The sequence below is a fragment of the Cetorhinus maximus genome, chromosome 1, assembly GCF_964194155.1.
Source record: "Cetorhinus maximus chromosome 1, sCetMax3.hap1.1, whole genome shotgun sequence".
Lineage (NCBI taxonomy): Eukaryota > Metazoa > Chordata > Chondrichthyes > Lamniformes > Cetorhinidae > Cetorhinus > Cetorhinus maximus.
The window spans coordinates 4,060,547-4,076,105 of record NC_135879.1 but is presented as its reverse complement, the minus strand read 5'-3'; the positions used below and the strand labels follow the sequence as shown (position 1 = coordinate 4,076,105).

Sequence of the window (15,559 nt, the reverse complement as noted above, 5' to 3'; positions counted from 1 at the left end):
AAATAGGATTTGTTTGTAAACCAAGTTGTGAAGCATTGAGCACCATGGGGCAGCTTTAGCCAGAAGCTGCAACTCACTGCTGTTGAGGAGCAACCACTTAAAAAGGCAACACATTCATAGCTTACAGCCATCTTTTCACCATAGTTAGCTAAAAAGATCCACATCAAGGACACTTGGCAAAGCATGCAAGCAATGGTGCACTGTCCAACTCCATAGCAGCATGTTTTGCTGCATTAGTTCCACCTATCCAAAGAACTCCAGCCATCTAGTTGAAGGATGGAGCCTCTTGCTGGACAAACTGCCTCCCAACTGCTCACAAGTGAACTGTTGAACCCTCTTTCAAAAGACACAAGCCACATATTTTAATACACATTTTATTGAAAACTTCATCCACCAGCAGTCAGAACAAACCATCTAGATTGAAATCCACTCCAAAAATAAAATTATACAAGCAATGAGTTCTTCCTGCATTTAAAACATTGTAACAGGGCTCTATTAAAAAGGCAGTAACCAGGAAAATGTCTCCAGGTCACTAAGATACAATTCCACCATAGAAGATATGGTCCCAGATTTGGCATTCCCAGACCAGTGCACATGGAAGTGTGATTATTGAATTTACTTTAAAAAGATACCCCCCCTTCCCCTCAATACTATCGAGATAAAAAACATTTTTCTATGCAATCACATTTTCAGAAGTCCAGTGCCTTCCAGCCACATCCTCCAAACATTCTACGGCTGATTAATTGGAGATGGAGTCCTGAGATAATAAACCTAAAATAAAGGAGGGAGCTTCCATCCTCAAACAGTCTTCTGTTGTCCCTTTTTGCCAATCAGGGATTTATGAATGTGAGGAATAACACCTGAAAACAAAAAAAAAACACCAAGTCAATATGGAGGACATTACAGCTGAAGGGCAAATCAGAGAAGGAGGGGAAGGCTATACAGTCTGAGGACACAGCCACATATACAAGATACTCACCACCACCAGCAATGGTAGCTTTGATTAAGGAGTCCAACTCTTCATCTCCTCGAATGGCAAGCTGCAAGTGGCGAGGGGTAATGCGCTTCACCTTCAAGTCTTTGGATGCATTTCCTGCAAGCTCCAGTACCTGGCAAAAGGCAAGTATTTAAGTGCAGGACTAGACATTACTTAATTAGAGCTAAGCCGTTCAGGGGTAATGTCAGAAAACACTTCAGACATGCTGGAAACCTGGAACTCAAATGTTTATATTAAGAAGGTGCTGTCTGAATAAAGCAAGCAAATGAGGCGGGGGGGGTTGAATTGAGAAAATTGAAAGCGGAGATGCTCGTTAGGCACAACTTCTTGGGTTAAGGAACGAAGGCAGAAAAAAATTAAGATGCATCTCAGTAATGATCAAATTTTAAGGCCTCCTGTTCCAATAGGGAAGGAAAAGCTAGCCTGAATATAAAACTGGCTAAATGTACCAAATTCAATTTAACTGAACTGGGGGGTTAAATTGTAACAGCTTCCAAAAGCAGAAAGAAAAGCGAAGTTGGGGACCCTCAGGCCCGGAGCCCCTCACCCCCGGGCACCCTCAGGCCCGGAGCCCCTCACCCCCGGGCACCCTCAGGCCCGGAGCCCCTCACCCCCGGGCACCCTCAGGCCCGGAGCCCCTCACCCCCGGGCACCCTCAGGCCCGGACCCCCTCACCCCCGGGGACCCTCAGGCCTGGAGCCCCCTCACCCCCGGGCACCCTCAGGCCCGGACCCCCTCACCTCCGGGCACCCTCAGGCCCGGACCCCCTCACCCCGGAACTTCCCCCGACGGACCGGACACCCACCCGGAACTTCCCCCGACGGACCGGACCCCACCCGGAACTATCCCCGACGGACCGGACCCCACCCGGAACCATCCCCGACGGACCGGACACGGCGCCTCGGCCCCATCTCTACCGCCCCGCCCCCACCCCTCACACTCCAGCCTCCCTCTTCTCTCCCCCCTCTTTCTCACCTCGGCGGTCAGATACTCCAGAATGGCCGCGCTGTAAACCGCCGCCGTGGCGCCCACCCGGCCGTGGCTGGTGGTCCTGGACTTCAGGTGCCGATGGATCCGACCGACTGGGAACTGCAAAAAATCAAAACAAGCAAAGGAGGGGGGTGAAAAAAAAATCAGAAACGTGACGAGAAACGATAAATTTATATGTGGGGGAGGGGGGGGGGGGGGTTTAAAAAAAAAATCTAACCGTCGGTGATTGGGTGGGGGGAGGTGCGGGTTGAAAAAAATCTGGTGTTGAGCGGCGCCCGCCCGAGCGCCTGGCTCAACCGCGCGCGCGCGCCCGCGCGGGGTCGACCCGCCGCCCCTGCTGCAGCCGCTCGCGCCGCGCCCACTGGCCGAGCGCTCGGCGGCAACTCACCTGCAGCCCGGCTCGCTGCGAGCGGGAAACCGCTTTCGTCTTCGCCTTGCCGGAGTCTTTACCCGCTTTGCCGCCAGCCTGTCGGAGAACAACAACAAAAATAATAAAAAAAACCAGCAGGTGCGTAATGCAATCGAAGAGTTAATTCCAGCCCTCCTGCTCTTCCCCCCTCCCGCGGGGGGAAATCCGCTCTGCTCACCATCGCCTCGTGTCCGCTCGGTCTCTCCGCTCCGTTCCTTTTTTTTTCAAACCGTTCTGCGCTCCCGCCCCGGCCCTCCCCCTATTTATAGTCCAGCCCGGCCGACATCCGGGCTATTGGCACCAGAGCGGATGACCAATGGGCGGCGGCGCCATTGTTCGAGCGGAGACCAATCGGATCAGCCCGCGAACCAGCAGGAGCGCGGCGTCTGGTTCTTGGGCGGGGCGGGGCAGTTGCGTGCGTGTGACGTGATTACGCACGGTTGCACGTGGTGATGCGCAGGGGAACAACTCAGAACCCAAGCAGCAAGGGATAGACTCACATCAATTGAGGAAAGGGTTGATATATGTTTCAATTGAAAAATAACAGCAAATTAACTGGGGAGGGGTAATTATTATTCCATGAAGAAAAAAATTAATGATTGAGGCAATTCCTTAAAGACAAAAAGCAACAATGTCAATGTTGGGGGAGACCAGACCATTGAAAGTTATGATTTGCAATATTGACACATATCAAGAGCTGAAAACACACAGAAAGAAACATTTGCATTTATATATTTATGTATATGAAATGAAAACAGAGTGCTGAAAAAACTCTAAGAACTGAAAGAACTCTAAAACTCTTAAGCAAAAAACTGCGGATGCTGGAAATCCAAAACAAAAATAAAAGCACCTGGAAAATCTCAGCAGGTCTGGCAGCATCTGTGGAGAAAGAAACCCAGAGTTAACATTTCGAGTCCAATATGACTCTTAGGAACGTCTTTCCTTGCTGCACTTCTTGAGTTGTAAAAAAGAGTTATAGTGGGCTCCAAATGTTAACTCTCCACAGATGCTGCCAGACCTGAGTATTTCCAGCACTTTCTGTTTTTATTTCAGATCTCCAGCATCTGCAGTATTTTGCTTTTATTTAGATGTAAAATGACTTGCATTTCTACAGAAACCTTCACAACTTCAGGAGGGTCAAAAGCATTTTACAGCCATGGAAGTACTTTGGAAATGCAGATGCAGTTGTAACGTAGGTACTCTACACAGAATGCTGCAATCAGCTTGCACAATGAAAAAAGTTCCTACACACACAGCAAGGTGATAGATGCCCAAATAATCTGTTTTTTGTGATCTTGACTAAGGAATAAATATTGGACCCAGGATGCTGGGCAGAACTCCCCAGCTTTTCTTCAAAATGGTGCTCTGGGACCTTTTACATCCACCTGAAGGTCATCTCATCAAGAAGACTGATGCCTTACTCCTGAGTGAACTTAATATTCTTTTCATAGTTCAGTAAACTATGTCAATTAATCCAATGTGTGATCAACTTGTCCAATAATCATCAGCCGATTCACATGAATGTCAGTACTGCAGTGAATTGTGCATACCTAGGGTTCACTGGCTCATTAATATTGGACAGGGCTCTTTTTGAAACATTAACCTTTTTTCTTTTCTCTCCAGAGATGCTGACTGGCCTGGTGAAACCAGTATTTTCTGTTTTTGTTTCAGGTTTTTAGCATTTACAAGGGATTCAGTTTGCATTTTATTTGCCTAACAGCTTTGCTGCTGGGATAAGCTAATGTTAGCTAAGCATTGAATCCATCTGAATGCATTTACACCTCTGCAGCATTCCACAGTAAATTGGCATAAATATTCCACATCGTGGAAAATCAAATCCACTGAGGCTAAACATAAATAATTATACGAACTGGGAAGGCTAAGCTAGTTAGAATTGGAGGTAATAAATGAATGGTGCGAATAAGAGATGTGAGAAGAGCTAACAGTGACACATCAGAAAACTAGAATGGGTTTCAACAACTATTTCATTAATAACTTAAGGGAATGAATGGGAGACTTGCCAGCGTGGGAAACAGAGAAATCAATTGTTAGAGCAAGTCAAAAATAATGATGGAATGTAATTAAATTGATTTTATTAAAATTAAGTTTATTCATCAATTTCAGCATTTCTTATCGGTCTCATACACTGGAAAGAAAGACTTGCATTTATATAGTGCCTTTCATAACCTTAGAGCATCACAAAATGCTTTACAGCTGTGAAGTAGGAAATGTGGGAGCCCATTTGTGCACAGCAAGCTCCCCAAAACAACAGTGAGATAACGACCAGATAATACCTTTCTTAATAGATCCCAATATTGATCCCTCTAATGTCTGATGGGGCAGATACAGCCTCATTTTAAGTCTGAAAACCATCTCCCAACAGTGCAGCGCTCTCTCAGTACTGATTCTTTGTCAGTGCAGCGCTCCCTCAGCACTGATTCTCCGAACAGTGAAGCGCTTCCTCAGTAATGCACTAGAGTGTCAGCCTGGAGTCTTGTGCTGAAATCTCAGTGTGGGCTTGAACCTATAACTTTCTAACCCAGAGACCAGAGTGCTACCCACTGAACCACAGCTGACACATCAACATTTGCTAATGCACCATGTTTGCGCATCTGCAACTACCCCCTAAAATACACGTCAAACATATGGTAAAATATTGGACTCACTTTGAGAATAGGACTGTGAAGATTTTCAAAACAGATAATATTGGAAATATTCAACAGATCTGGCAGCATCAGTGGAGAAACAGTTAATGTTTCAAGTCAATGACCTTACTGAGGATTTCCAGCATTGTCATTTTCTATTTCAAATTTCCAGATCTGGAGTATTTTACTTTGGAATTAAGATTTCCAGTTTGGTTCAGGTCACCCTTCGACCTAACACTTAAAACATGTTTTACATGAAATCATGGAAAGATATCAAGTGCCGAGATTCACACAACCTTGACCTAATTTATTAAGGTAAAAGAACTCTCTTGCGCATCCCCGATTTTAAATCGCACCTCTATTGGTGGCTCTACCTTTAGCTTTCTGGGCTCTTATGCTCTGGAATCCCCTCCCTAAAACTCTCTGTCTCTCTTTCCTTCTTTAGGATGCACCTTAAAACCTGCCTCTTCAACCAAGCTTTTGGTCATCTATTTGAATGGCCCAAACCTTTGGATCAGCGTCGGCACTGCTGCATCTGACGCTAATCAGACAGAAAACTGCACACTTACTGGGACATATTTAAAAAGATCAAACTTCTGATGCAGCACCCAGAAGAAATTCTTCAGCACAGGAGTCCACGGAAAAACAAGATGACGATCAGTGCAGAGAAGATGCCCCCTTTTTCTGCCTCAAGAGTCAGAAGGATTCGCACAGGGTCCTGGGCGGCAGGGAATCAACCCTCGGGAAATTTAAACTTCCAGGCAACTCCCATGTAGGACCATGTGTTAGGACTTCTGCGGGGTCTGCACACACATCTTCCGTCATATGGTTAGTCTCTGATGATCATGAGACCAGAAGATATGGGCCATTGTCTCCTTACGTAACACCGAGCCAAATTTTGTCTCTTAATGCTGCTGTGAAGTGCCTTGGGATATTTTACAACATTAAAGGTGCTATATAAATGCTAATTGTTGATATTTCTGCAAGAACAACATTGGCTGGGATTTTATAGGGCCTCAGGGAGCAGGCTGGGAGCCAGGGAAGGCCGAAAAATGGCCACTTAAAGGCCTATTTCTGCTGCTGTTGGCATTTTACCAGGACGCCAGGGAGAACTTCCGTGCTTTTCTTGGAAATAGTGTTGTGGGATCTTTCACATCGACCCGAAAGGGTAGACTAGGCTTAACGTCCCACCTGAAAGATGACACCTCTGACAGTGCAGCACTCCCTCAGTTTATTTTCATTGGTGCTCTCTAGAGTGGAACCTCTAAATCAGGATAAGGGTGCTAGGCATTAAACTACAGTTTACACTGGCTGTGGATTGCTGCACCAAGAACTGGCACACAAAACTGACAAGACATCCTTGGGCATCACAAACTACAAATATGATTCAATCAGAGAGGAGACAGAGTGGGCAAAATTTGTTGCCCTTCCCCGAAGTGAGTTTGGAGGTGGGGGTGCATTTAATCAGGTGGTAGATGCTGGGTGAGGATCCCACCATCTCCTCTACCTCTACGCCGAATAAGCCAGGGACGGGAAGGCTGCCAATTGAGGCCCCTTAGTGGGCATTTAATGCCCACCTAAGAGCCTCATCCTGCTGTCAGTGGTGTTCATCCAGTGGCGGGTGGGTAAGACGTCATGTGGGAAGCAAACCCTGTCACGTTTGCGGACTCTGAGGGGGTATCCCTCGTTCAAAGGCACTCAATACCTGATCGAGGGAATGGGGCGAGCCTGCTAAAAGCCGCTCCCCTGCTCTTTCTGCAACCTCCTACCCCTCCTCGCATGATTCCCTTTGACCCCCATCTCTTCCTTGCTCACCAGTGGCCCAGGTCCAACGGCGATCTTGGGGCTCTCCCTGGGTGCATTGCTGGCAGCAGCCAACAGTCCCACTGGTGCTGCCTGCAATGGACTGCTGCAGGCCTCTGATTGGGAGGCTGGGTTTCTCACCCCCAAAATCCTTGATCGTGGGGAAGGTCCATTTGTTGTCCATCTATGTGTCTCTGAGGGGCTTAATACCAGCAAGCCTTCCGAAACGAGGCGATGCAGAGCTCTCATCGGCTCTTCAGCCAGTGGGCAAGACCCCCGTTACCTGAATTAAATACTGACCAGTGAGTTTTTATGATCCAGAATGCACTGCCTGAAAGGATGGTGGAAGCAGAGGGGCTGACCCGGGTTTGAATCCCAGTGGAATGGTGGAATTTGAATTCAAAAAAATCAATTAAAAGTCTAATGATGAAACCATTGTCGATTGTTGTAAAAATCCACCTGGTTCACTGATGCCCCTCCTTTAGGGAAGGAAATCTGTCCTCCTTACCTAGTCTGGCCTACATGTGACTCCAGACTTACAGCAATGTGGCTGACTCTTAAATGGCCTAGCAAGCCACTCAGTTGTATCTCAAAAAAAGGAATGAAACTGGACGTACCACCCGGCATCGACTTAGCTCTGGAAATGACAACAGCAAACTCAGCCCTGTCGACCCTGCAAAGTCCCCCTTACTAACATCTGGAGGCTAGTGCCAAAATTGGGAAAGCTGTCTCAAAGAGAGCAACAGCCTGACATAGTCATCCTCACGGAATCATATCTTACAAATAATGTTCCAGACACCACCATCACTACCCCTGGGTATGTCCTGTTCCACCCTCAGGACAGACCCAGCAGAGGTGGCAGCACAGAGGTATACAGTTGGAAGGGAGTTGACCTGGGAGTCCTTAACATCGACTCCGGACCCCATAAAGTCTCATGGCATAAGCTCAAACATGGGCAAGGAAACCCTCTGATTTGATTGCCATGTACTGTCCTTCCTCAGCTGATGAATCAGTGCTCCTCCATGTTGGACACCACTTGGAGGAAGCACTGAGGGTGGCAAGGACATAGAATGTACTCTGGGTGGGGACTTCAATGTCCATCACCAAGAGTGGCTCGGTAGCACCACGACTGACTGAGCTGGCTGAGTCCTAAAGGACATAGCTGCTAGACTGGGTCTATGGCAAGTGTTGAGGGAACCAACAAGAGGGAAAAACATACTTGACCTCATCGTCACTAACCTGTCTGCCGCAGATGCATCTGTCCATGTCAGTATCAGTAGGACAAAAAGGTATGAAGAAAGAGTTGTCTAAAGCGAGCTGCGAAAATAGACTAAGGGAAGGTCAGTGGATGAGCAATGGCAGACATTTAAGCAGATATTTCATAACGCTCAGCAAAAATTTGTCCCGGTCAAAAAGAAGGACTCGATGAGAAGGATGAACCATCCGTGGTTAACAAAGGCAGTCAAGGAGAGTATTCAATCAAAAACTAAGGCATACAAAGCGGTGAAGTCTACTGATAACGGAATGGGGAAATGGCAGATAATTTAAATCAATATTTTGCATCGGTCTTCATGGTGGGGGACACTATAAACCTTCCAAAGATATCAGATAAGCAAGGAGCTAATGAGAGGAAAGATCCTGTAATAGTCTCTATCATGAGGGACAAAGTATTTGTGAAACTAATGGGACTAACGGCAGACAAGTCACCAGGACCTGATGGCCTGCATCCAAGGGTTTTAAAGGAAGTAACTACAGAGATAGTGGAGGCATTGGTTGAAATATTCCAGAACTCACTGGACTCCAGGAGGATCCCAGCGGATTTGAAAACCACTAATGTGATGCCCCTGTTCAAGAGGGGAGGGAGATAAAAAGCAGGAAACTATAGGCCAGTCAGCCTAACATCTGTCATTGGGAAAATGCTAGAGACCATTATTAAGGAAGAAATAGGATATTTAGAAAAGCTTAACGCAATCAACAGAGTCAACATGGCTTTGTGAAAGGGAAATCATGTTTGACAAATTTTCTAAAGTTCTTTGAGGATATAACAAGCAGAGTTGATAAAGGGAAGCTGGTAGATGTAGTATATTTGGATTTACAGAAGGCATTTGATGAGGTGCCACATAAAAGGTTATTGCGCAAGATAGGAGCTCATGGATTGAGGATTGGTTAATACACAGAAGGCAGAGAGTCAGGATTAATGGATCTTTTTCAGGTTGGAAAAACGTAACTAGTGGAGTGCCACAAGGATTAGTCCTAGGGCCTCAATTATTTACTATCTATAATGACTTGGAGGAGGAGGCAGAGTTTAATGCATCCAAATTTGCTGACAATACAAAAATAAGTGGGAGGGCATGTTGTGATGAGGACATAAGGAATCTGCAAGGGGATATAGACAGGTTGAGTGAGTGGGTAAAAACTTGGCAGATGGAATTTAATTTAGCAAAGTGTGAGGTAATGCACTTTGGTAGAAAAAGTCAAACGGCAGACTATTATTTAAATGGAGAGAGACTCCAAAAAAAGTGCAGCACAGAGGGATCTGGGTGTTCTTGTGCATGAAACTCAAAAAGTTAGCATGCAAGTGCAGCAAGTAATTGAGAAGACAAATGGAATTTTATAAGACCATAAGACATAGGAGCAGAAATTAGGCCATTCGGCCCATCGAGTCTGCTCCGCCATTCAATCATGGCTGATAAGTTTCTCAACTCCATTCTCCTGCCTTCTCCCCGTAATCTTTGATCCCCTTATCAATCAAGAACCTAACTATCTTGGTCTTAAATACACTCAATGACCTGGCCTCCACAGCCTTCTGTGGCAATGAATTCCATAGATTCACCACTCTCTGGCTAAAGAAGTTTCTCCTCATCTCTGTTCTAAAAGGTCTTCCCTTTGCGGTGAGGCTGTGCCCTTGGGTCCTAGTCTCTCCTACTAATGGAAACATCTTCCCCACGTCAGCTCGATCCAGGCCTTTCAGTATTCTGTAAGTTTCAATCAGATCCCCCCTCATCCTTCTAAACTCCATCGAGTATAGACCCAGAGTCCTCAAATGTTCCTCATATGTTAAGCCTTTCATTCCTGGGATCGTTCTCGTGAACCTCCTCTGGACCCTCTCCAGTGCCAGCACATCCTCCCTGAGATACGGGGCCCAAAATTGCTCACAATATTCTAAATGTGGTCTGACCAGAGCCTTATAAAGCCTCAGCAGCACATCCCTGCTTTTATATTCTAGTCCTCTCAAAATAAATGCCAACATTGCATTTGCCTTCCTAACTACCGACTCAACCTGCAAGTTAACCTTAAGAGAATCCTGGACTAGGACTCCCAAGTCCCTTTGCACTCCAGATTTCTGAATTCTCTCCCCATTTAGAAAATAGTCTATGCCTCTATTCTTCCTACCAAAGTGCATGACCTCACACTTCCCCACGTTGTATTCCATCTGCCACTTCTTTGCCCATTCTCCTAACCTGTCCAAATCCTTCTGCAGCCTCCCCACCTCCACAATACTACCTGTCCCTCCACCCATCTTTGTATCATCTGCAAACTTAGCCAGGATGCCCTCAGTTTCTTCATCTAGTTCATTAATGTATAAAGTGAAAAGTTGTGGCCCCAACACTGACCCCTGCGGAACTCCACTAGTCCCTGGCTGCCATCCTGAGAAGGACCCCCTTATCCCCACTCTCTGCCTCCTGCCAGACAACCAATCATCTATCCATGCTAGCACCTTGCCTCTAACACCATGGGCTCTTATCTTACTGTGTGGCACCTTGACAAAGTAGATAACATCCATTGGCTCTCCTTTGTCTAACCTACTCGTTACCTCCTCAAAGAATTCTAACAGATTTGTCAGGCATGACCTCCCCTTGATGAAACCATGCTGACTTTGCCCTATTTTATCATGCACTTCCAAATATTCTGAAATCTCATCCTTAATAATGGACTCTAAAATCTTACCAACGACTGAAGTCAGGCTAATCGGCCTGTAATTTCCCGTCTTTTGCCTCACTCCCTTCTTAAACAGGGGGGTTACATTAGCGATTTTCCAGTCCTCTGGGACCCTCCCTGACTCCAGTGATCCCTGAAAGATCACTACTAACGCCTCCACTATCTCTTCAGCTATCTCCTTCAGAACTCTGGGGTGTAATCCATCTGGCCCAGGTGATTTATCCACCTTCAGACCTTTCAGTTTTCCTAGCACCTTCTCCTTGGTAATGGCCACCATACTCACCTCTGCCCCCCGACTCTCTTGAACTTTGGGGATGTTACTCGTGCCTTCCACTGTGAAGACTGACGCAAAGTACCTATTCAGTTCCTCCGCCATTTCTTTGTTCCCCACTACTACTTCTCCAGTGTCATTTTCCAGCAGCCCAATGTCCACTTTTGCCTCTCTCTTACCCTTTATATATCTAAAAAAACTCTTGCAATCTTCTTTTATATTATTGGCTAGTTTACCCTCATATTTAATCTTCTCCCTCCTTATTTCTTTTTTAGTTGTCCTCTGTTGGTCTTTGTAGGCTTCCCAATCCCCTGGTTTCCCACTGCTCTTCGCCGCATTGTATGCTTTCCCTTTAGCTTTTATGCTGTCCCTGACTTCCCTTGTCAGCCATGGTTGCCTCGTCCTCCCTTTAGTATGCTTTTTCCTCCTAGGGATGAATTTTTGCTGTGTCTCCCAAATACTCCCAGAAACTCCTGCCATTGCTGTTCCACTGTCTTTCCTGCTAGGCTCATCTCCCAGTCAATTCTGGCCAGCTCCTCCCTCATGCCTCTGTAGTTGCCTTTATTCAACTGTAATGCTGTTACATCTGATTCCAGCTTTTTCCTCTCAAATTGCAGGGTAAATTCTATCATATTATGGTCACTTCCTCCTAAGGGTTCCTTCACCTTAAGCTCCCTTATCAAATCTGCCTCATTACACATCACTAAATCTAGAATTGCCTGTTCCCTAGTGGGCTCCACCACAAGCTGCTCCAAAAAGCCATCTTGTAGACATTCTACAAATTCCTTTTCTTGGGATCCACTACTAACCTGATTTTCCCAGTCTACCTGCATATTGAAATCCCCCATGATCACTGTAACCTTGCCTTTCTTACACGCCTTTTCTATCTCCTGGTGTATCTTGTGCCCCACATCCTGACTAATGTTCGGAGGCCTGTACATAACTCCCATTATGGTTTTTTTCACCTTTGTGGTTCCTCAACTCTACCCACACAGATTCTACATCATCTGACCCTACGTCATTTCTTGCTATCGATTTAATTTCATTTCTTACTAACAAAGCAACCCCACCCCCTCTGTCAACCTGCCTATCTTTTTGATAGGATGTATATCCTTGGATATTTTGCTCCCAATCCTGATCCCCTTGCAGCCATGTCTCCGTGATGCCCACTACATCACACCTGCCAATTTCAATCTGCGCCACAAGCTCATTTACCTTATTTCGTATACTGTGTGTATTCAGATACAACACCTTCAGTCCTGTATTTCCCGTCCCCTTTCTCATTGTCGTCCCTTTATCTGATGTGCTTGAAGTTAGATTCCTAGCCCTTTCCAAACACTCTGTCCTATTTTGTGTTCTGGACACTTTAATAGCCTCTCCTGGGCTCTCCTTTCTTTTCAATTTTTTCATAATTTTCCATGAAGTTGAATCCACCCCCCCACATGCTAACCTGCTGCTTTGTTTCCCATTAGTCATACTTCTTGGAGTTTTACCCTTCCCTCCCCCCCCCACTTTCTAGTTTAAAGTCCTGTTGTCCACCCTATTTACCCTTTTCGCTAGAACATTCGTCCTAGATCGGTCCAGGTGGAGACCATCCCAACGGTACGGATCCCTCCTGTTCCAATACTGATGCCAGTGCCCCACGAAATGGAACCCCTCTTTCCCGCACCACTCCTTTAGCCACGTGTTTACTTCCCTTATTCTCCCGTCCCTATGCCAATTTGCATGTGGCTCGGGTAGTAATCCGGAGATTATAACCCTTGAGGACCTGTTCTTTAATTTAGTTCCTAGTTCCTGATAATCCCCAAACAGGTCCTCTTTCCTATACAAAACAAAAACAGAATTACCTGGAAAAACTCAGCAAGTCTGGCAGCATCGGCGGAGAAGAAATCAGTTAACGTTTCGAGCCTTCATGGCCCTTCGGCAGAACTGCAGCATAGTTTCAACAAGGGAGAAATATAAATTGGTTTAAGGTGGGTGGGGGGGGGGGGGGGAGGAAGAGACACATTGAGGGTGTGGTGTGAGCAGATAATCAAAAGATGTCACAGACAAAAGGGTCAAAGAGGTGTTGAAGGTGGTGGTCTTTGTCTGAGAAAAGTGCTAATTAAGAATGGAAAACAGGATATTCAAAGTACAGCTCTAGTGGGGGTGGGGTGGAAAAACTAAAGGTTTTAGTTTTAGATTTAAAAATAATGGAAATAGGTGGGGAAAGAAGAATCTTCCGACTAGGCACTTTACAGCCCTCTGGGCTGAATATTGAATTCAACAACTTTAGATCTTAAATTCCCCCTCCCCCCATCCCCACCCCGTTTTTTTTTCCCCCCCCCACCCGCTTTTTTTTCAATAATTTATATAGATTCTTCTTTCCCCACCTATTTCCATTATTTTTAAATCTAAAACTAAAACCTTTAGTCTTTCCACCCCACCCCCACTAGAGCTGTACTTTGAATATCCTGTTTTCCATTCTTAATTAGCACTTTTCTCAGACAAAGACCACCACCTTCAACACCTCTTTGACCCTTTTGTCTGTGACATCTTTTGATTATCTGCTCACACCACACCCTCAATGTGTCTCTTCCTCCCCCCCCCCCCACCCACCTTAAACCAATTTATATTTCTCCCTTGTTGAAACTATGCTGCAGTTCTGCCGAAGGGCCATGAAGGCTCGAAACGTTAACTGATTTCTTCTCCGCCGATGCTGCCAGACTTGCTGAGTTTTTCCAGGTAATTCTGTTTTTGTTTTGTTTTGGATTTCCAGCATCCGCAGTAGCTTTTAGCTTTTTGTTTTTATCCTCTTTCCTATGTTATTTGTCCCGACGTGGACCACAACAACTGGATCCTCCCCCTCCCTCTCCAATATCCTTTCAAGCAGGTCAGAGATGTCCCTCACCCTGGCACCGGGTAGGCAACATACCATGCGGGACTCTCGATCCTGCTTCAAAGGATGCTATCAATTCCCTTAATTATAGAATTCCCATACAACTACTACTTGTCTTTTTGCTCCCCCCTCTTGAATGGCCTCCTGTGCCACGGTGCCGTGGTCAGCTGGCTCATCCTCCCTACAGCCCTGTTCCTCATCCACACAGGGAGCAAGTACCTGGTATCTGTTGGACAAGGTCAAGAGCTGAGGTTCCTCTGTTCCTGAACACAGGATCCCTCTACCTGCCTCACTTGCAGTCACACCCTACTGACCCTGGCCACTGACCGAATTTGAGGTACTTAATCTACCAGGTGTGACCGCCTCCTGAAACAAAGCGTCCAGGTAACTCTCCCCCTCCTGGATGTGCCGCAGTGTCCGGAGCTCGGACTCCAGCTCATCAATTCTGAGCTGGAGTTCCTCCAGCAACCAACACTTGCTGCAGATGTGGTCACTGCGGCTCGCAATGGGATCTGCCAGCTCCCACATCATACAGCTACAGCACATCACCTGCCCAGCCATCTCGACTTAGATAATTAATTTATTAATTAGCTTTGCAGTGTTTTTTTTTCAAATTTGGTGCAGATTTCCCACCAACCAACCAATCAGGTCACAGCTTTCCTGTGATGTCACTTTTTTAGTTTTGACTTCAGTTACTCTGTGCCCCAAGGTCACCGCTCCGATGCTCCTCCCTCCGAGTCTGCTCCCTGGAGACAAGGCTGCGAATCCCCAAGGTAAGCTAGATTTATACTCACCGCTCCGGTGCTCCTCCCTCCGAGTCTGCTCCAGGGTTTACTCACCAATCAGCTGCTTTTTCTTTAAAATCCACTTTCAGAAGAGTGTCCCTCACATGTCTGGTGCACTCATGAAGGCTCTGCCTCTTCCTCTCTTTTTCTTTTAGGTTTGAGGAGGAGGGAGGGATGGAAACACTACAGCAATGTAATGTTTGGGGCTATTCCGTTCTTTGACAGTGGGTCCTCCTCAATTCCCTCCTGAGTCGCGGTGACTTCTCCCAGAATGCTTCAGTCACTTCTCACCAGCGCCCTCTGTTGGATGCTCTTCCTCCTGTTGAGTGCAAGAGTCCTTCTCCTCAATTACCTCCTGAGTTGCAGTGGCTGCGGTGACTTCTCCCAGAATGCTTCAGTCACTTCTCACCAACGCCCTCTGTTGTTGGCCTGTATTGTTAGGGGGTTGGAGTTTTTAAAATAGGGAAGTCTTGTTACAACTGTACAGGGTGTTGGTGAGGCTGCAGCTGGAGTATTGTGTACAGTTTTGGTCCCCATATTTAAGAAAATATATACTGGCATCCGAGGCAGTTCAAAAGAGATTCACTAGGCTGATTGCTGGGATGAAGGGGTTGACTTATCAAGAATGGCTAAACAGGTTAGGCCTTTATTCATTAGAGTTTAGAAGAATGAGGGGTGATCTTATTGAACGTACAAGATTCTGAGGGGGCTTGACAGAGTAGATGTTGAGAAGGTGTTTCTACTAGTGCGGGAATCTCGAATTAGGCATTTAAAACTGAGATGCAAAGGAATTTCTTCTCTGAGGGTAGTGAATGTCTGGAATTCTCCAGAGAGTGGTGGAG

General features: G+C 46.2%; 1 protein-coding gene and 1 long non-coding RNA gene across 2 annotated transcripts; one reads left to right on the top strand and one right to left on the bottom strand.

Moving 5' to 3' along the window:
* Positions 1-358: 358 nt before the first annotated feature.
* LOC144698390 (histone H2A.Z) lies at positions 359-2,784 on the bottom strand. Its single transcript, XM_078570364.1, has 5 exons — positions 2,575-2,784; positions 2,376-2,453; positions 1,973-2,086; positions 980-1,109; positions 359-860 (listed from the first exon to the last, which is right to left on the bottom strand). Exons 1-5 carry the CDS (start codon positions 2,575-2,577, stop codon positions 799-801), a joined length of 387 nt encoding a protein of 128 aa, XP_078426490.1. The 5' UTR covers positions 2,578-2,784; the 3' UTR covers positions 359-798.
* A 510-nt stretch (positions 2,785-3,294) lies between these two features.
* Positions 3,295-6,009, top strand: LOC144698478 (uncharacterized). Its single transcript, XR_013580520.1, has 2 exons — positions 3,295-3,823; positions 5,487-6,009. It is a non-coding gene; the product is annotated as an uncharacterized LOC144698478 (long non-coding RNA).
* Positions 6,010-15,559: the final 9,550 nt, after the last annotated feature.